Source organism: Aphelocoma coerulescens, chromosome 9, assembly GCF_041296385.1.
Source record: "Aphelocoma coerulescens isolate FSJ_1873_10779 chromosome 9, UR_Acoe_1.0, whole genome shotgun sequence".
In the NCBI taxonomy this organism is placed as follows: domain Eukaryota; kingdom Metazoa; phylum Chordata; class Aves; order Passeriformes; family Corvidae; genus Aphelocoma; species Aphelocoma coerulescens.
The window spans coordinates 5,250,257-5,272,218 of NC_091023.1; the positions used below are offsets into that span (position 1 = coordinate 5,250,257).

At 45.4% G+C, this 21,962-nt stretch overlaps 1 protein-coding gene across 1 annotated transcript; it reads right to left on the minus strand.

Annotated features, from left to right (window-relative positions):
- Positions 1 to 300: 300 nt before the first annotated feature.
- KLHL6 (kelch like family member 6) lies at positions 301 to 21,824 on the minus strand. The gene is made up of 7 exons (XM_069024674.1): positions 21,520 to 21,824; positions 16,353 to 16,518; positions 10,321 to 10,770; positions 8,341 to 8,578; positions 4,817 to 5,019; positions 3,665 to 3,878; positions 301 to 1,294 (listed from the first exon to the last, which is right to left on the minus strand). Exons 1-7 carry the CDS (start codon positions 21,777 to 21,779, stop codon positions 993 to 995), a joined length of 1,833 nt encoding a protein of 610 aa, XP_068880775.1. The 5' UTR covers positions 21,780 to 21,824; the 3' UTR covers positions 301 to 992.
- Positions 21,825 to 21,962: the final 138 nt, after the last annotated feature.

Below are 21,962 nucleotides of genomic sequence, written 5' to 3' on the forward strand. Positions count from 1 at the left end.
GACTTGGGCCCTCCTGGCCTGATGAACATTTGCCCCTTCTGGTACAGCATGTGATAATCTCAGGAACCAGGCTGGGAACAGTACCTGGAACTGTTTTTCTCTCCAGCAGACTGTTTTGTACGATTGCGTTCCAGGAAACCAAAACCCGTGAGAAAAATCCTGGGAGTGCACTGCCACCCAGTGGGGATGGAGGCAGGGATGGAGCAGTCGGGCTCCACTGCTCTGCCTGGGCACAACAACCGGGAGAGGAAAAGGCCCTCAGGCAGAACAGTCACCCGGCGCAGAACAAAGAAAAGGGAAACTAGGTTTTGGTCTGTTTTATTTAGAAAACAGCCGCAGTGAATGTTCAGTGGAAACAAATTAGCGTTCATTTACATTTGCAGCCTGTGCAGTCTCTTTCTTGGGAATGAGAGCAAGGTTTGCAAACTGAGGTGGATTCTTTTTGGTCATGCAAAACTGAAAAACCCAACAAAGTATCTTCAAACAAACAAACAAGCTGGTTCAAACTTAATCTAATGTGCCAAACACTGCGGGGGAAAAGCACAGCTTCGGAAGACACAACATTATGTTTCACCAATGTCACAAATATTTAATTCCAAAAGCAACTTCTCTTTTTTCACTAGGAAGTATTGCAAATCCAACTTAACACAATAAATAGTTGACCAAACTCTGGGACCAGACTGAGACAGTTCAAGCACATTTCAGGGCAGATATAGCTGGGAAGTTAATTTCCCACCTACATTTCTTTGCCTGATTCGAGGTATTGTGTTGGCAGGAGTAAACTGCATCTGGTCCCTTTGTTTTTCCACGGAGGGAAGGAATTAAGATAATTTAAGGATATACTATACAGGGGAAATGCAAGAACTGAGCATATATACAGATACCCCCCAGAGGACCTGTGGTGGTGTTTCCATTCATTGCTACCTGAAGCTAAAAACCATCCTCACTGCAGTCTGTGCCACCGGGCACGGAGGCACTGGGTTTCTCTTCGCTCAGACAGAAACTGCCCCGGGCACAATCTTACGGATGTGCGTGTAAGACTTCCTGAGGGTAACGCTCCCGTGGTGAGACACCCCCCGAGGCAGGACACACTCTTCTGTCAGCTTCTGAGTTTCAGGGTCCCAGCAGAGCACTGTTGCAATGACTTCGTTCTTTTCATCTCGGCCCCCGGTGATAAACAGCTTGTTGTTGCAAGGAGAAATCCCACAACTGGCTCGCTCGTGGGTGAACTGAGTCACCAGGCACCACGTGTCCTCCTGGGGGCTGTAGGCGTAGAGCGCTTTCATTGCCCCACCTGGGAAGGAAATGGATATTTGTTTGCACTGACCATTCCTGAAGCGAGTTTAGTTAAACCATCCACTTCAACAAGACTCTCTTCCTGACATTCGTAAGAAAGATTTCTGCCCCAAAGCCAAGAAAAAACAAGGTCACAGGATGCTTTATTGTTTTGAAAGCCTGAGCTGCAGAAGGCCACTCATAAGGCTGTGGAATTTAAGGCCAGAACAAACGGCTGTGATCATTCAGTGTGACCACAGTGCATCTAGCAACAGACCTTTCTCATACCTACTGCTCCAGCTAAGGACACAGCTTCAGAAAAATATGATCTGGTTTAAAAGAGCTTAGATCACGGAGTACCAGCTGTAGTAAACCATCACTGTTAGAAATGGGTATAGGATTTTTCCACTCACTCCTCTTACTTCATTGTCCATTTGTCCATCAAACTTCCTTCTTCCTGGAGCTGGCTGCTCTCAAAAACCCTTCCTTGTTTAGGGTTTGTCAGACTGAATCAATAATCTTCCTATGGATTTGTTAAACACAGAGTGACCTTCCGTTTCTCTGTGTTTCCCAAAACTGAAGTCATTCATTAAACTTTTAGTACACCTTTTCAATCTTGCAGTGTCCTTTTCTCTTGAAAAAATGGTCAATACCTCAATTCTTAAGAAAGGCTATGAAAATATATTCACTCCTGAGACTACCAACAGCTAAATGGTTCTTATTCTGAAATTTGCAGGGACTGAATGTGTCTTCTGTAGTAGCTGTACAGAATCACAGAATTGTTAGTGTTGGAAGAGACCTCTGGAGATTATCGAGTCCAACCCCTATGCCAAGGCAGGGTTACCTGGAGCACATTACACAGGAACACATCACGGTGGGTTTGGAATGTCTCCAGAGAGGGAGACTCCACAACCTCACTGGGAAGCTGTTCCAGTGCTCTGCCACCCTCAACAGAAAGAAGTCCTTCCTCAGGCTGAGGTGGAACTTCTTAGGTTGCAGTTATGGTCATTGCTCCTTGTCCTGTCCCTGGGCACCACTGGAAAGAGTCTGGCACCATCTTCTTGGATAGGGTTGGGGAAACCCTGAAGCCATGGTCTTACTGATGAGGTGCAGCAGTGCCTGGGATCCTCCCTGCTGGCAAAGTGAGCATTTATCTGTGGTAGTTATTATAGATGCTGAGTTTGACAAAACTGGTCCAGGACCTGAGGGGTGATCAAATCATTGAGAGGTGACTTAATTGGAACAGACTGAAAACAGACATTGTTAGTTGTAGTGATTCACCTGGCAGTTGGTAATTCATCAGTCTGGGTAATTTGATTGCTTTGGATGCAGTTACCAATGCTCTTTTATCCTTTAAACTTCAGAAGGGGCTGATTTCTATCCAATTGAAGTAGATTCGTTTCTCAGATAAGTAAACAAGATATTTACTCGTGGATGTTCCTGGCTGAAAGATGCTGAATGAATGTGACTGGTATCACGTCCATTTTATCAGGAGTTATATCAGCTAGCCCCTAAGTCATGTGCCTTCTCTCTCTGTCATCCTGTACAAACAGGGTAAGGTCAACTCCTGTGCTGAGGACAAGCATGAGGTATTTATGTAAACAAAAGGGGTGTGGGTGTGTGTATATATATGTGTGCACACACATGCAGATTATAAATCTCCCTCCAGAGAACCATGAATTATTTGGTGAATACTCTAGCTCCATGCCAGCTCTCAGCACCATATTGATTATATTGCAAGTGGGAAATTCCCTGCACCAAGGCTGAGAGAGGGAGGGGAAACTTTCAGAGTTCCCGTTTTGGAAACAAATGTTCTTCTTTCCTTTTGGTTTTTCCAGCACCATCTGGAGATGTGTGCAGGCTCCCTCCTCCTGCCATAGTTCAGCTCACCACCATCAAACTCTTGTTCTTCCAGTTTTTCTTCCAGTTCTGATGGTTGACTGAATTAGCCCCTGGTGCAATCTAGTGAAGAGCTCTGGGTCTTTGGGTATCAGTGGCTCTGCTCCTATGACCTGCTCCTAGTACTCTTATCCCTGCATAAATCCTGTATGCAGTGGGTTGTGCAATGCCCCTGGAGAGGAGACGGGACATGATGTAGCCAAGAGATCATGCCCTTGCCACTATGAACACATTTTTGGATGGCTTTAAGCTGTCTCTGGGCTACCTCCAGCTTTCCAAGATAGCTACCATGCTAACAGGGATTTTGACTTGGTGACCTTTCCCTACTGCTTGTGAATGTCCTGGATTCCCATCCCTCGCTAAGCTCAATGGGAAGAGCCAGCTGACTCCATGACTACACTCCATGGAGCGTGTGGGGAAAACTAACACGGAAGCACAGAGACAAGCCCTGCTGGGTGTAGACAAGGAGAGGCACTGGTGCTTCACTTACCCACCACATAAATGTGGTCACGGAAGCTGGCGGCGTTGATGCACTTGGCCTCCACGGGCATGGCAGCCTTCAGGCTCCACGTGTTGGTGGCGGGGTCGTAGCACTGCGTCTTGTCTGTCGCCAGCTTCCCATTGGGGCCTCCCCCAATCACATACAGCCTCTTCTTGTAGCTGGCTGCAGCAAAGGAGCTCACGTTGACCAGGAGGGGAGCAGCCTGTGGACCAAAAATAATCATTAGTAACCATCTGAAGCAGTCAGACTGATGCCTGTGAGGAGAGAGCCTAGGGAATTTTAAGTCAGACATCCCTTTTTAAGCAGGGTTCAGAAGATGATGTTTCTAAGGATAAGGGAGAAATATGTTTCAGCTTTTTCTTAAGACTGCAAAGACCTAATAAAATTTAATAAAATTTAATAAAAATAAGCTCTGTTCAAATGCTGAAATTAAAACTACTTTATTAATAATTCAAAAGCTAGGAAATGTCAGAAATGCCAAAGATCTCCTTTACATACTTACATACATTGCAAAAAAGCACAAGAAATTTGTTCATACTGATCTTTCTACTTGCAGCTGTGATTGTTAGAGTCATCCACGTTGCTTTGTATAATCCAGAGACAATGGGTTGTATCTGCTGTTATGATACCTAATCTCATTACTGTCATGGATTAATTGGTTGCCTAATTCTCTCACTGCTTGAAGTACAGTGAGTAGAACTGGGGGGGGGGGGGGTTTCCTGTTTACCTTCAAACCTGTAGTTTCAACTTAAATGTATAACCCACACCATATATAATGCACAGGTTGATATACACATTTTATATACATATAAAATGTGTCAGAGCAGTAGTTTTCAGCCTGTGCTCTGGCTCCTGTGTACTGTATTCTTATTCCTTGATTTACGGACTACTAACTTTAAAAGCCAACTAAGAAAAGGAAAGCCAGGTATTAGCTGTCTCACAGGAAATGACTGACTGGCAATCCAGGGATTTTTACCTTCTAAAGGGTATGCATATCTATAGAAAAAAAATATGTATGCTTTTTAAAGACCAGAAGTTCTTCAAAGAATTATACAAGGCCATTTTTAGGAATCCAAGCCCTAAGATTTTCTGATTAAAATGTTCCAAATGATTAAAATGTTACATGATGCAGCCTCTTACCTCCGACCAGCAGTTATGAAAGGGATCATATGCTTCCATGCTGTTGATTCTCTGCATGCCATCGAACCCACCAATGACATACACTTTGCCACCCAACACTGCCATTTTATGTCTCCAGCGCCCAATATTGAGATACTCAATTTGTATCCATTTGTTGATGGAGGCGTTGTATTTCCAGACATCATGCTTTGTTTCTTTGCCACCTGTAGTGTACATGACACATGTAAATATGATAGCACAGCTTGTATTTAGTTAAAAACTCCAATATGTTTAAATTTAAGTGTGTTCTCTCACAATGTAAGTCATTATTACTGATTGTTAACTGGTCCTGTTACAACAGATAAAAATTTCTGAATTTAGTTTATTTAACAGTGAAGGAAATGGAACAATTTCTACAGCCAAATATTGAGTGAAGACAAATCACTGTTCCTCACTTTACCAGACCACAGCCACTTTCATTTCAATACCGAGTGCACAACCAACCACACAGCAGGGTGAAATGCAGGAGATTTTTGTGCACCACCAGGGCTTTGCAGAACTGCTGCAAAGGGACAAATAAACAAACATGATTTAAGTAAGATAGTGGAGGATGCTGCAGCTGGTAGTGCCAAATCCCTTGAAGACAGTCCTGCACTGGAGAACTGCCAGGTTGTGCAGGGCAGATCCAGCCAGCCCTGTGGTCTGCATCATAAAGCAAAAGACCTGACTGAACTCCCACCAATAATAGTCCTGCACAACTTGGAGGTTTTACTATTCAACCTTGGGACCATGTGGCTGGGATCTCATTTTTGTGCCTCTCCTTCTGGTCTCTTTCTCTACAGACCTGGGTGTGCTTCATATTTATAGCTTGAAGATCAAAACTGGACCCTGCAAACTCATGCTAGAGCTGACTTGCAAGTGAATCTTTGCTTGTGCTAAAGCAGAGAGCAGTGTTTAAAACAAGCGCTGTTGTTTGCGTACAGTTTCTGGTGTGACTGTAATACAAACAGATCTAGTTAAGCCTGAACCCACATTTACAGACTGAGCAGCTTATTCCATCATCTGCAACCTGATTAAACATTTGCTTCACTGGTGAATATACTGAAAAGAGAATTCATATTCCATTGAGAAAATGTCTGCCTTCATTGGTATTCTGTACTGCAGCCAGATCACTGCAAACTGATGAAGCCTATCTCTGGCCAAATAGCAGATTGAATGGGAGATAATTAGCATGCTAGAAAGAGTCGTTTGTAATGCTTTTGTCTCAGTATTTTTCACATGTATGTGTTGAATTTTATTTGCACTCAAATAGCTGAAGTGGCCAAAGGGCCTGAATGCAGCATTCATGGCTACAATGGGGCTGAGAGACTGCAGGTGTTCCCCTTACTCTCCCTTGAAATTCCCCTTTGACATGAGCTTGTGCTTTCCTCCACAGGCTGAAACTCATGTAGTAGTTTGAGCTGGACCAGTATGTGAATTTGTTGCACATCGGGGGACAGGGAGAGATTTTTGAGAGAATTGGAGGTTTATTTTGTTTGTGTTTTTCCTCAGGACAACAATTCTTCCTAATTTGAAGAGAAATTGTACCTAAATTAGTAAAAGTATCAGAGTGGTGAATGATAGTTCATGTCATTTTTAGTTATGCTACAAATGTAGTTTTTCAGGCCATCCAGTCAAAGCATTTAAACTGTTTTGGGGAAATCATGATCTAACAGTAGTCATAATCTTGTGCAAAGGACTTTCCTATTTTTCAGATATTAAAGGAGCAGGGAAGACTCCAGACTGTATTCCAAAAGATATGGAGGGAAATGAGCACATGGAAGGGGAGATCAAGTTAGGAAAAATTAAAGTCAAGCTAGAGAAGAAGCAAAGTGCAGGAGCTAAAGAATGAAAACAAAAGTAGAAGGACATGCAGGAGGAAGCAGATGTTTAATCAGGATTGAGACACTAATAACTGGTTTAGCTGAGAAAAAAAATGCTAACAGCTTTGGTCCACTCAGCCTTTTATTTGTGTGCAAAGGGCAAAAAGGTGAAAGGCAAAGAGGGAATGGAGAGAGGGAATCAGAGATATGCAAGTAAGCAGAGAAGAAAGAAAGAGAACCTGTGAGAACAGAAGCAAAGGGAAAGCCAGCTTAGACTCACCACAGCAGGGAATGTGTTAGCCTGGCCTGGAGGTAGCCTGGACAGACCGTAAAATAAAGGTGGAGAAGAGACATTGGAAAAGATGTCAGAAATAAAAGAATGCAAAAAGCCTTGAAAAGGAGGGAAGGGTAACAAATTGAAGGCAAATGGAAAAAAGACCTCTCAACTCAAGGGTGTGAAGGTGAGGGGAATATTCCCTAGCTGGAATGTTTGACTTAGATTCCTCTCTACAGCTAACTTTTAAGAGAGGGACTGATGCCAGAAACTCTCTATGGTGGGCTGAAAGGAAAAACGTTCTTTATTTGTAGTTATGGGAGGAGTAATCAAATTCTTATCCCAGGATAAAGCTTTAATAAATGTTAAATTGTAATGAAGTATCAAAAATATGTGGATTCCCAAAAGAAAGAATGCAATGGAAGATATTTGAATAAAGGCAGTGAACCACTATTCACACTTAAGCAAAGCATTCACACTTTGGCCTACCCTCCTCCTTTCTACTCTTCTGTTTTAAGGGAGCATAGAATTTGGTGGCTAGCTTTGCAGAAAAGAAAGTATTCTACCTATAAAGGCCCTGCTCTGTATCATGCTCTGTAATGCAACAGCGATGGACAGTGTGCTGTCACTTTTCCTCTGGAAGCAGAACAAGATCCTCAAACTTGTTTTTTGACAGGCCATCAAAAGCAGCTCTCAAACTGGCTAACAAGCTTGATTTTAACCTTTTTGATTGTCAGAGTAAAATCTCTGTAGCTCTGGGATCAAACCCCTGTGTGGAGCTCAACTGTATTTGTGTGGGAAGTTAAATACACCTCCTGAAGCTCTTGGGATGATGATCAGCCCATGAGTTGTTCAGCCCCACACTGGGTGTCTGGACCATGGGATTTCATCTGGCTTTGACAGTTTATACTGCCAAGGTAACAGCTACGGGTGGGCAGTCCTAGAGTTCTCTGTGATGGCAGCTTTCAGGGGCAGCCCAATATCAGTGGCAGTTCCCTGCAGGTTCTTGACTGACTTCTGCAGAATGACTCAGATTCTAGAAGGATTTTGCTTATGCATATGTAGCTTCAAATGGACTTATTGTGAGAAGATGCTGAAGCAATTTGTCACTTTATGTTTGGTAAACTGTTCCCAAGAACCTTTCTGTGACCTCAGTCACTGTCTAGGGTGCTGCACACAAGTACCCAAGCATATAGATTAATACTGGTAAAAAGGAATCCTGTGCTCAAATCAGAGCTAGGCAGTGTCCTTACACATCCAGTGCTCTCTGGAGCGTGGCCAAAGCCAAAGCATTAAAATATAGTGCTTAATTTTTCTAAAGCTGCCTCAAGCATGGTCTCGATAAAAGCTGGAAATAATTGTGAGGACCCTTTGCTCCCCTCTTGCACTCCCAATGTCTTGTACCTTACCCGATATGTAGACTTCATTTTTTAGAGTAATGCATGCAAACTCCACCCATTTTTTATTCTCACTCTCCGGCTCCTGCTCTGTGATTGGTAATTTTGCTACTTCCAGACGGCTTCGCCTCAAAGGATCCAGGCAAGTCACTTCTGCTACAAATTTCTCTTCCTTTGTACAGCCCCCTATGATCATAAACACCTCAGACTGGAACTCGTGCATCCTGGGCTTGGTTCTTTCTGTAATAATCTAAACGCAAGTGAGACAGAGTGAGTACACAAGGCACTTACACCTACAATAACAGAAAGGCCAGGTGACCTTTTTTTTGACTACCTGTTTTTCAAATCACAGCAGGCTTACATCAGCTGAACCAATTAGCCAATGCTTTCTAAGTTGAAAGCCTGAAAAGCGTCCTAGAAGCATTCAATAGTGGTTGCTCTATCCTTCTTTCAGCAGGATTTTTCCAACTGTGGGCTTAGTTGCTTTTGTCTACCTACTGGGATCCTTTCAGATCCTTTTAGGAATTACCAGGATGGCACCAAGAAGGTCACTTGCCAGGTAGGTGTTCACCAGGAGCAAAGAGTGCAAGGGGTGCTTAGAAACTCGTATTCTGCTTGGAGGAAATGCTTGCAAACAAGACCCACAGGTTAAATGCTGTGTCAGGAGGCATCTTGCTTAAAGTTTTACTTCTCTTTCTGCTTTTAACATATTTCTATAAATCGGTATAATTTATCTATATTACAAAATATTATCTACACAGACATGAATCTTGCATTTTGACTATGTCTAGAAAATTATTAGGCACATTCTGATTTTTACAGAACATGAGTCCCAGAACTTGCCAGCTTGCAGGACTCTGTTTTAACCTGTCTGCCACCATTGCCAGGCGTCAGCCCCGGGGGAGGGCAGCTGACAGCGCTGCCTCTCGCGGCTGTCCCTTTGAAGATGAGTGTAATGCGTGTTCAGCCCGGGGCAACGTTCCCTTTATCTATCCCGCATGCACCTGACAGCACTGCTCAGTGGGACAAGGCTTCCTCAGGGAGTTCCCACCAGACTGGCCGGCACTGCCCCAGGTCACCGTGCAGAGTCTCATGCAGTCCCCAGCACAAGGAGCACTTGGTCTCTCCCCCCTCGCCGTGCCAGTGACACATCCGCTGTGAGTGATGGGCCCACAGCTTGCTCCTGCCCTCCTCTGACGCTGACTGAGGAGGTACACCTTTCTTCGCACACTCACGTGCTTTGCTCCTGTTGTGAAATCTGACCTCTTGGTTGCTCTCCCCTCTCCCCCGTACTTTGGGCAAGGAGATGTGACTGATACCTAACTTTCCAAAGGGGTCAGGCAATTGAAGAACCGGCACTCCATCACAGCCTGCACTGAGCAGGCAGGACAGGACTCGACTGGATGTCAGGATTAATCTGTCTCTTTGGGTGCAAGGACCTCTGCAAACGGCACATGGGCAGTCCTCTTCTCGGGAAAGAGACCGTCTTCTTCACAGGAGGAAGAATGTTTCCCTTTATGTAACGTTTTCCCACATAAGTAACAGGGGAAGATGTTACATATTCACATTTGAAAGTCATTACGGATTGTGGCACAGTTTGGTGGGAAAATTATTCCTCTTTTCTTAGGCTTGAAGTATTAGCTGAGAGGGTGAGGTGTCAGGGCCAACACCATTTGCCTTTTTACTAGGGAAGCTACCTGGGCTCTTCATCTAGCAAGAGTGAGCAAGAGTGTGTATGAAGGGTCAAGCTCAGATGTTCATAAACAGGAAGCCATACACTTTGTCTTTAAACAACCCACCAAAAGCTTCTGAACTCTCTAAGACAGCAGGATAAATTCTGAGGCCCATTTTGACTTTTCAGTAGCATCAGTTAGTGAAACTTCAGTGTGAGTACCTTTTTCTGCCCCGTGGCACTGCTCCTTCCAAAACAATTTTTGAGCTGAAGCATGAGACTTTTACAAAGAGTGGCTAATACCTTCCTGTTTTACTCACCTCATTGCCTGACAGATGGTACATTCTTGCTTCTTGGAGCAAAGGAAAGACATCTGGACACTGTCTAATGAGTTGATCGGCTTCAACCGTCTCTACAAAATACCAAGGGTCCAAGAGGGGCAGCCGGACGTTCTCCAGCACGTACGGCAGGAGAGAAAACCTTTCCGACTCCTTGTAACGGACCCAGTTCATCACAGTTTCGAACACCTGTGCCTCTTCCGTGACGTAGAGGTCATCACTCTTCAGTGTGCTGCACAGGATGTCCGCTGGCAGCTCCAGGAACTCCTCATAGTTCAGGACCTGGGTGAAGTTCTGGATAATGTAGTTCTGCACTTGTTGCTTCAGGCTGTGCAGGGAGTGGGCATCAGCCAGCCTCAGGATGCCAACGCAGTTCTCTGGCTGGAGCGCTTCGGTGAGAAAACTGGCACAAGCATCTACCATGCGAAGGAACTGTGGGCAGAAAAAGCTTGTATAAGCACAGAAGGGTTACTGAGCGACTGCATCACAGGAGAGCTATGGAGCAACCAGCCATGCCCAATACAGCAAAGAGCCTGGGGAGACAAGAATTAGATCATCTGGGGACAGTTATCTCCCAAGATCTGCAGTCTGAAATGAGAATTTCTTCCTTCCATTGTTTTTATTCCTCTGCATGCAATTGCTCCTTTTCCCTCTTGCAGGATGCAGAAGACCTGTGACAGTCATGAATTTTATTTGTTTCACAAAAGAGTTTCCTAGCATTCCCTTCTCCTCCATGAGATCTCAAAGCACTAGCAATCATGGAGTTACAAAGCACAGATAAGGACCCCAGGGTTCTGATTTGCTTACCCTGCTTCATCTTGCATGTCAGCTCTGACCAACTAGAACAGAGTCTGGCTGACTCAGAGTGAAGGTGGCTCCACCGTCTGCATTTATGCTCCCACCCTCCAAACTCCAAGTGTATCTGAGGCCTTGTGAGAGTGGTGGAAAATGAGCGCTGAGGTCTGGGAGGTTTGGACCAGCATGCTGCCCCAGAAGGTATGAGCAGCAGTCCTAGGCTGGGGTAAGTGGCAGGAAGAGATTGGCCATCAGCAATTCTTTTGAGCTTCCTGACAGACAGGGTTTTCTGGGAAGAGTCTGTTGTGGGGGAGGCCTTCAGAGGGTCTAGTGACCTTTGTCATCACCATTGGCTGAAAAAAATATTGATACACATTTTACACACAGAGTCTCCTTAATCAGAGAGCTGTCTGTGTTTGCATTCAATAAGGCATCACAACTACTCATAAATTTCCTTGGCAAAATAATCCCACCTGAGTGTCCCAAATGCACATATTCTGGGCCACAGGTGTCTGTGGGGTATTTCCAAAAACTATGATCTGAGCTGGATTGCTGATGATTATTCAGGAACTGGGAACCAGTTTTGGGTAGAACTGATCAGTTACAGTGCTTCATCCTAATGGGTTTTCCGTCACCTCTGTGATTTCAGACACAGATATTGCCACTGAGCAGCACAATAAATACGGATCAGAGCTAATGTTGTACATTGCCATCTGTGCTTTTTGGGTCGTTTTTCCATCCAGTGGCAGCAAGCAAACCATTTTAACTCATGCTGTCTCACGGGGGAAAGTTGCACAACAGTAATTGAGAGGCAAAGAGGAAGCGAAACATTTTTAAACACTGTAGTATGTAGATTTGTTTCAGTAATTAGGGTAGAATCTTCCAGACCCATCAATGTCGTGTTGACATATTTAGACTGTTTATCAGAGCTGAGTGATCGTAGACGTTGTGTACAGACTGCCTGGTTCCTGTTTTACATTTAGATGTGGTCAAAAGTTTAGAGAAATGCAACTGACTGATGAACGAGGCTATGTGAGGTCTCAGAATGTGTTGCCGCCATTGTGATAAAAATATGTCAGTGGCCCGCAGTGGCACCGCGGCACAGCTCGGTGACCCCTCAGCACCTGCCACCTTCACCCTGCCTGCTCTAAGGGCTAGCTCAAGGCAAGCACTTTGAACTCACCAGGGCATTTCCTTGAGGATCTGAAAGGACTTTGCCACCAGGTAGGCTTCAGACCTGAGGCAGGTTAAGCATCAGCATTATTAAGCTTATTAAGCATAAGCATTCAAAGTTGTCAGTAATGAGACACAAGAAAAACAAACCTAGGATTTGCCAAGGTCATTCATCGAGTCATGTCTGGGAATAGACCCCAAAACAACGTTCTCACGAGCCTGCAGCAAACCTCTGTAGAGCTCTCTAATTATTTATACATGGCTTGTTAAGAGCGATACTGACAGCAGAGGTTTTCTCCCAGGCGGTGCACACTGGTCTCACGGCCAGCAGGCCCCACTGCCTTGCTGGGTAGCTGTTTGTGGCCAGGCGAATGCAGAACTGCGAGGTGTGGGTGTGAGAAACGGCCCCGCTGAGGGCTTCACCAGAGAGGCTGGGCTGCTTAGGAGCGAATCAAGGCAGGACTTTCCCTGGTTCTGCTCCTCATCTCTGCGCTGCCCTGTCTCCCCACCACTGCCTTCATTTAGAGATTAAATTCCCCCTAAAACTCCCCCAAAACTTCCTGGGCATATGTCAGTCAGTCTTAGAAGAGCAGGTGGGTGACTCAAGAGAGCATCAGAATGAAGACACCCCTGAGCCTCTGCTTCATCTGCTCTGATTATTCTGGTACAGCTCTGAATTTTCTGCTTGTCCACTGAGTACCCCTCCTAATGCCGCTCCAGGCACTTTAAAAGCCCTGTTCCCTGGGAACAGTTTCTTCAATAAGTTAGTCCTTCTCCCAATATCCATTTGAATCCAGGTTCTCACTTGCTAGAGACATCCCATATGCTTACTTGGCCTCCAGCTGGCTTTCACTCTGAATAGTAAAATTTATTCTCCCCATATAAGTCCTTGCTTGTCCCAGCTTTGATTCAATGGTCTACTGTAAGCAGTGCCAGCAGCCCTGCCTCCGGCTAGAACCCCCAGAAAGGGAAGGGAATGGTGACTGAAAGGGGTCTCATTCATAATCCCTCTCTGTATGCAGCACACTTCGGGGTCGGATCCTGCACCCTGCAGCTGGTGGCCCTCGGCCACCGGCTCTGCTGTGGCTGCAGGGACAGCATGTCCCGGCTCAGCAGTGACACCTGCACCCCGAGGGAGCCCCGGCCGGAGCCAGCCGGGCGGCTGAGGGGCACAGCCACCCTTGCAGGGCTGCTCTCCCGGGAGCTGGCGGCTTTCCGAGCCTGCCAGCCCTCCTCCCACCGGGAGCTGCCCTGAAGGCCTTTGATAGCAAATCGTGCCCCTTGTCAGGCACGGTCGGCTCTGCGCGGTGGCACCGGCCTGCAGCAGCCACCCTGCCTCTTCTCTGCTCGGTGGCCTCAGGGTGGCTGTCACTATTGGAACGGTATTTCCCTTAGAGTGCCTTGTTCATGGAAAGTGGATTAACACAGGGATAAGGGGTGCTTTGGGGATCAGTCAGGCCACCAGGCTGGTGGTGCTTCAGCCATGCCCTGAGGGTAGAGCAGCCCTGCTCTGCTTAGAGGGGGCAGCTCGGCGCATCCTCCACTGTTCCCACTGCATGTGGCATTTCCACGCCAGCGGGCATCACAGCCTTTGGTGACAATACTGTTTCTTTTCATCTGCTCAGAAGCCTGCTTCCCTCTCACCATTTCTTTGCTTCCACCACCCAAAGGCTGCTGAGGGAATGGGTAATGCAGAGGTTCCTGGTGGGGCAGGAGCAGTGTAGACAGGTCTGAATGTTGTTGCTGAGTTACAGGGAGGGAAGCAGGGCTCCCCGCCATGGCCCTGGGAAACAGCTGGGATCTTGACCCTTCCCAGAGGTGAAAGGATGAGCAGCTCTGCAGGCAGTGTGGGTGGCAGAGGGTGCTGGGCGGGATCCAGGGTGGGCACCAACCTTGCAAGCACAGCGGCTGGGCAGCCACCAGCCCAGACAGAGGAGGTGACTATTGAACTCATGTTGCAACTGTGCTTTAGGTGGAAAAAATTTGTCTGGGTCACTTGAGGGTGAGGCTTAGCTGTTCAGCAGCTCCCTGTTCCAAACCCTTCACCTGCTTCCCACCAGAGGAAAGCACACTGCAGCAGGGATGTCTGTTCTCTCCAAATAGCCCTCCACCTCTTCCTGCTGTCAGTTTTGACTGCATTTGGTCAAAACTTACTAGAAGGGAGTAAGGGAAGGCATAATTATGTAAAACTTTTTCAAAAACAGTTTCTAGAGAAAAGTAGATAATTTATATTGGAATATTTATACTGCAATATCTAGAACTGTGCAAGGTATTTATTCTTTGCTTCTTTTCCAAGTCTGCAAGATTAAAAAGACTGCCACAAGTTCTTGCTAGTCAGATAAAAAGATTCTATTTTGAATTTGGATTTCTCACGTCACTAATTTGAAAGAATTTATCGAACAAAAATGTCACAATAAATTGCAGAATTAATCTTTTCAGCTGTTGATATATCCAAACGAAACATTTGACTCTTTCAACTCTGTTCTTCAGCATAAATAGCTGGCAGACAGCTGGACATGCTGGCAGAACTCTAGTTCTGTCAGCTTGATTTAGTAGATTACCAAAGATTTATTAGTTACTAAATCTTTTTTGCACAAAACACATTTTCAGCCCAAACCCTCACATTGATAATGTGAGGCTTTAAGGCCTTATAAATCTCGATAGTATCCAAAACAACCACTGTTTTTAGCTGAACATTCCTGGTGTTCTAGGTTTATCTATTTTTTTCTAGTTTACTATTCTTGCTTATAGTACCCTCACAATTTTATCCTTATTCTAACAGAGTTTGATGGTTTTCTTCAAGCACCAGTCTTGGGAATCAAATTTAATCTTAATTTTAATGAAAAATAGGGAAGATACATGAAAAAATATATGTTTATACTTTTGGTAGTTCCAGAAGGAAAAAAAAAAAAAACAAAACAAAAAGCTGAGGAATGATCCTAAGGAAAAAAGGTTGAGAAGAAAACACAAGACAGAAAAGTGTCCTGAAAATGAATGCTACCAGTTGGTCGTGTTGGTGTGCTGAAAATGTCAGTGAGTTGCTGCACTGTGGGCCCAGGTGACATTAAAGTTACCTTGGGGAGCACTTTGTAAAATTTTTCCTCATATCCAATCTAAACCTCCCTTGGTACAAGTTGAGATAATTTCCTCTTGTCCTATCACTTTTTGCCTGGGAGAAGAGCCTGACTCCCACCTGGCTACAACCTCCTGTCAGGGAGTCAAAGAGAGCAATGGGGTTCCCCCTGAGCCTCCTTTTCTCCAGACTGAACACCCCCAGCTCCATCAGCTGCTCCTCATGGGATGTGTGTTCTAAAAAGCAGAGTTCTAGAACTCCAGAGCAAAATTCCCATGTAAGATGCAACTCCCTCATGAACCCCGATGGTCATGGAGTTGGGTGATTCTTGCCGTCCTTAATGAGAGGACTGGACACACACACACATTGGCACTTGGCAGGTTATGTTGGTTACAATTTGTTAGCAATTTGCAGCGTGGTACCAGACACTGCAATTTGGTAAACCTCACAGATGATTTACAGGACACGTGAATACCTCACGGACAAAAGGCTGAGTAACACTGCCCAAGTCTGACTTCCCACAAGACCCAGGTCATGACTAAAACCTTTTACATCACGAGTTCTACAAAGAAGCATGCTAACTTTGGCTGGCAAGCCCCCATCTCAAGGCAGGGGAGACAGAGAGGCAAAGTAGCTTCCTGCTGTGGCCAGTCATGCCAGCTGCTGCCCACTAATACTTCTGACTGGCCTTGACAGGCTGACCTCAATTTTGGGGAGCACTGCCAGGCAGGCAGCACGTGGGAGCAGCTCTTGGAGGCAGAGCCTGGCTCTTCCCCTGTTTGCATGGCACTCAGCACAGCAAAATTCCAGTACATGGCTGCCACTGCCTTTTTTTTACCTTAATGTAAGTAAATATGAAGCAAAATGCTTCCGGAACCCATGAAATCAGGGAAGTTGGCAGTGTGCTAACCACGGTAAGACATGGTGTTGCCAGAGCAGTCAGATTGGGTCAGTGCATTTGAGTTATCTGTACCTGAAAGAGGCTGGCAGCTTCCAAGACTTTCTGTACATTTTGCTTTGTGATGAGCATCTTGCTGGTGTAGGTATAGTCCAAGAGTATATTCATGGTTTCTGCATCAACCCCTTTTAGTATTATCTTCTCCTCATATTTCTCTCTTAAATCATTGCAGAACATGGCCCTGGAAAGAAAGACATTTATCTTTTACTGCGTTCCAGTCAGGATGAAGCATTCTGAAAACATTGGGCTATTTAGATTTCAACACAGAACACTCTGATTGCTTCATGTTTTATGCAATTACTCCCGTTGAAAAGAAACAAGAAAAATCTTTTTGTTGCTCTTCTACCTCTGTACTCATGAGTTTGATAAGGCATGCACACATGATGGATACCTCCGAGCTGTTCTCTACAGCAGACCGGGGGCTCCATGGCAGCAAAAGGCAGCTGGGACCTTGCCTGAGTGGGACTAGTCCCCGTGTCTGGACTGGCGCTGTGGAGCAGTTGTGGTGTCTCACCTGCTGGCCTCTTACTCGGTCTGTTTCTAGTCCAGATGCAGCTTGTTAAGGCCTGGCATTCTCCAAACTTCGTTAACACTTAGCACATGTACTTTGTACCCCTTGGCAGGTCAATACCCTCCTGCTTCCGAGCTGCAGGACACTGCTGGGACTGAACCCCGAGGCCAGACCAGATCCACCTGGCTGAGAGCCTCACTTCTCAGCTTCCCAACATATCTTTGACCACATTAATACCAGCAGTGGGCCAGGGGAAAATGGCTTATGGATTTTCTTCTGATTTAGAGTCTGACTCTTCTTCTGCTAAATTTTAGGATTGTAGAGTTGGTACCTCTTGGCTAGACAAGCAATTGAATATGCATGAATTGGAACTACTGTTAGGCAGAAAGTGCAATGATTTCATACGTGTTGATACCAACTCTTCTTTGATGGATAATACTGCGTTGGAAAGGTGACCACCACACATAGCTTTGGCACTAGGCAGATATTTAATGTGGGGTATAAATCAGAAATTCTCTAAGGGCTATTTAAATCCATTTTTCATTGTGACAGCTGCAAGACAAACACACGCATCTTCCTCTGCATTTTCACTTCATAGATTTCAGTATTTCTTCCAGTGCTTTTTGCTTTTAGTTAGGATTTTGATCAGCCCCTTCTTGTTAATTGCATTCAGAGAATGAGATGTCACATCATTTGGAATCTGTCTCAACAGATCAGAATTACATGAGTCCACTTGTAACTGCATTGGTGAAAAACATGTGCAGATCTAAAGTGTAATTAGAAGCGCTCTTTACCCTGCATTCCAAGCCCTTCTTTATTAGTCATATACAATGTTGACAGGACAATGCAACCTGGGAAATGGAAAGAAGTTCCAAGACTTAGGCCATACTATTCTTGTAAAAGAAGTGCCTGAATAAAGCTGTTTGATTGACACATCTTACTGGAATCAAGATGTAAACAGATTTTATTGCAAAGCAGCTAGGCACGATGAATGGCAAATGGATGGAACATACCAGCTGCTACTTGCTCTAAGAACTACCTGTTCCTTACCTCAGCAGAAATTTTATAGCAAGGTTGTAGTTACCTCAGTGTGCAAAACTGCCTTTAGATAGGGAGGCCTAACTTTTGAGCAGGAAATTTGGGCAGAGAAGTTACTTGTCAGAAAAATTGTTCTGCCAAAATTCTCATTTTTCCTTTCACTCACTCAGTTCCTTAGAGGTTTTTGCTTCACTGCCCTGCCTCGTGGTCCAGCTTCTGCTACTACTTAAATCAGAATATTTCAAAGGCATTTAGACAAATGCTCCTTAACTTCAGTGGCCACGAGACTGGGATTCATTTAGCTTCTCTCCCTCTGGCAGTGTCAAGTGACGTATGAGGGGACTCGTGGGCAGGTGGCCATTTGAAAACAGCAGCCCTCAGTTCCCGCTTCTCCCTGGGAATGCGCTTCAGCACGGAGAGGCAGGTTGGCACAGAACAGCTCTTTCAATAGTGCGGGATTCACGGGTGCCGGATGCTTCATCTGAATGACAACGGGCCCATGGAGGGTGCAGGTGTTGTCTGCTCTTCTTCCTTTCATCTCTTAAGCTGGTGACTCCAGTCTTGTATTGAACTGCCCCTGTCGGGGAGGTGAGAGTCTCACTTCCGTCCCACAAACCGGAGCGTTTGATGGGGTCAGTCAGAGCCACCCAAGGTTACACTTTTGCAAGGCTGCTCAGAAACCAGCCTCAGGATTCCGGTGGTGGCTTTGCACAGGGGTCTGGTCAAAGTGCTTTGGCCTATCTGTCTCCTAATCTTTGTAATTGGTTTAGAGCTGCCATCCACTCCCAATTTTGTAGGGTGTGGATTCATGTAACACGGCTGTGAGCTGCAGAAATCACACATCTAAAGTGCTGTGCTTTTGCACCTGTACTCTGCTCTAGATAGTGGCAGGGCTAAATAGGGCAGTGCTGGACAGGAGAGCTGACTCCTGTGGCCTTCCTTCTGCTCAGATGGAGTGGTTCTCATTCCCATCCTGCGTGCCAGCCAGAGGGAACACCTGACACCACTCAGGCTGATCAGGCTGAGCTTCTCCCCTAGGGATTAAAAAGCTGCCTCTGAATCTTTCTGAATTTACCCTCAGGAGGCTCTTAATCCTTCAGATGTGGCTACTAATTCCATTGTCTCTTTCCCTGGTTCTTGACCCTATGTAATTCTAAACTGCACCTTTGAACCAATATGTACTCTAAGAAATGCACATCTGAAGGCCCAGTGCCAAATTTAGATACCCAAAAATGGATAAATTTAGAAAAAATTCTAATTTTTTTCTAATTTAAAATTAGAGAAATCTCAATAAAATAAATGAGGGGTTGCAGTTTGTGAAGCACTTTTTAAGCACCCACCCACACTGGAATGCGTATGCTTGGAATTATGAACCCGACTTCAAACAATCATGCTGGAGCTCAAGGATGCTCTGGAAAATGGCTTCAACCTCTCCCAGCCCCATTCTCCCATTACCTTGGGCATTGCAGGATTAAAGAACTACTGCTCCACCTTAGTCAGCTGGTATTTCCCTTCTCTTCTTTGTTACCATCACACAGGCAAATGGAGAGTTAATGTTTTTATGTCTACAGGTGCAGGATGTCACAAGAACTAGTCTATCTACTCTTGAGCAGTGCTGAAGAAGGACTAGAAGTGGTTAGCTCTGTTTAACTGTGTTCCAGTCAGCTGCTGTGGATTGCCTGCACTGTGGCACCCAACGCTCAGGAAGAGGGTTGTGTAACTTGCTCCTGCAGGGGAATGAAGCCCATGAGTCACTGGGTCCCTTTGCTTTGCTCCGGTGCATGGCTGTTAGAGGTCCTGTAATAGCATGGAAAGTACTCACAGGAACAGTGTGATTTAAGAATTCCTTCTTTCTCTGGGGCCATGCAGCTTCTAGCGAATTATGGCAAGATGAATGAAGCCTCCTTGTGAGCAGCAGAAGCAGTGAAGCTCAGTTCCCTGCAGACTTGTGTCCTCCTTTCCCTCCTCACAGTAACCTCAGCTTCCCCTTCCTGAGCCCTCCATTCTCCCTCGTTATTCCTCTCACACACATTTCGGGGTTCCTCCCAGGATGCTCAGCTCTGTGCTGGCTGTGCCCAGTGGAGCAGGGCAGTGTGGTTGTTCTGAGCATTGTGTGTGCTGGCTGGCTGGGACACCCTGCTCATTACCCTGTGGAGCACCATGGGTGCCAGTCCTCTCCTAGCTGCAGACTTCCATCAAACTCACAGGAACTTCAGGTTTGAGAAGTGCCAAACATGACTGAAACTAACCCAAAGAGTCATGACAAGGGGCACTGGAAGAGAGGCCAACAGTGAGATGTAATAAATCTCAGCTCTGTGGGAAGCCAAGCCAAAGAGAAGCACCCAGAGGGGCAGACCCTGCACATGTGTGCAATTGCCTTGGGATGAGACGACCTCCAGGCAGGTATCCCCCCTCCTTCCAAGGGACAGGCTGTAGCTCAGGGCTCAGTGGAAAGCTGGCCAACAGCTGTTGCCATAAAACTATCTTGCCCAGTTTTAACTGTGAAGTCCTGATTGCAGCACCTTTCCTTATAGAGGAATTGGGGTTTTTTGTCAAAATATCATTATGATAATTTTGATTTTAATTTGTGCATCTGCTGTCCATTCTGCACACAATGCTGATAAGAAATATTTGGGCATCTCTGCTTTTAACTGTACATTTTCTCATATGCAATAAATATAGTCTCTCTGTAGAAATAATACCTGTCTCCAAATATTCACAGACACAATCTCTATTCTAGATTAGAAAAGCAGAACTGTTCTTCCAGACACTACCAGCAAAGCTTACCAGACTCCATTAAAATTAGCTTTCTGCTCATGTCACAAGTGGTCACAGGTTCTTTTTTCTCGTGTTTCCTCTGTAGCTGTTCAGTCATCTGACCACTTTAGCAGTAAAAGAAAAAAAGAAAAAAATCCCAGCCATGCAAATGTGATGGCCTAAATGATGTTGTCTAAATGATAATGGAAAATCTGTGCTAAAACTGATACCGAGTTCCTCTGTGTGTCTAAAATTTGTTCTTGTTGGCCAGTAGCCTCAGAATGTCTATTGTACTGAAAGAATGAAAAATTCAAGCGGACCAGAAGGAGATGGTGAAGTGGCAAAATTGCTTTCAAGGGGATATTTCCCACTGCAACTGATTTCCAGTAACCCTAGGACAGACTGAAAATTCCTTCTCTTTCCTCCTCAACAATTTAATACAATGTATATTTTTACCCCAGAATGGTTACAGGTAAAATCAGCAAGTTCCAGAAACCCGCCCCTATTTCAATAAAAATAGCCTGTTATCTGAGTAGGTATTCCTTTTTGCCCAGGTCCCAAAGGGACAAGACAAGTGGCTAAAGATACTTGGTTAAAACACCCTTTTCTCACACACTTGACTGCCAATACTCTGCCTTCCTTTGCACGCCTCCAGCAGACTTTGTGAGTGCTGGTATCGGAACTCCAGCAAATCCACAACTTGGCACCTGCCTTGTTTCAGTCTAGAAGTTTAAAAAACAAGCTGAAAGATGTAAGGAATTAGAGGCTCACTGCAAATTTGCAGACTTTAGCACCCAGCTTGCACTCCTTGGAGATGTACAGTTCAAGTCTAAGAAGCAAAATAAGTTTATTGGTTTTGTTTGTTACAAACCTTACCTGAAATAATTGCTTGCTGCAGCAAGGACCACTCGGTGACAGGAGAATTCCCTGCTGTCCACGCACAGGATGACATCTGTGAGGGAATTTTCAAGCCGAAGGTTCTCCAGGCCATTCTGGAGCACCAGAGAGAGACCCGTATCGTCAAACTTGACCTTTTCGCAGCTCGAGACTTCCACCAGGTCCCCCATTTTCATCGAACACTCATTGTCCAAAGAGATCTCGGGCTCCTCAGAGCTCTTCTCCAGTGTGTCCCCCATTTTCTGGCCAGCCCCGTCTCATTCTGTTGGTGCTTCGATCTAAAAAGAGCTCCTCAGCTTCGGGCGAATCACACTGCAGAAGTTGGGCGGATTTCCTGTCCAGAGGTCTCTGCTTATCTGTAGCTGTCACACACACATAACAGGAAGCCTTGCACTTTCTCATCCTGTTAACACAAACAAAGG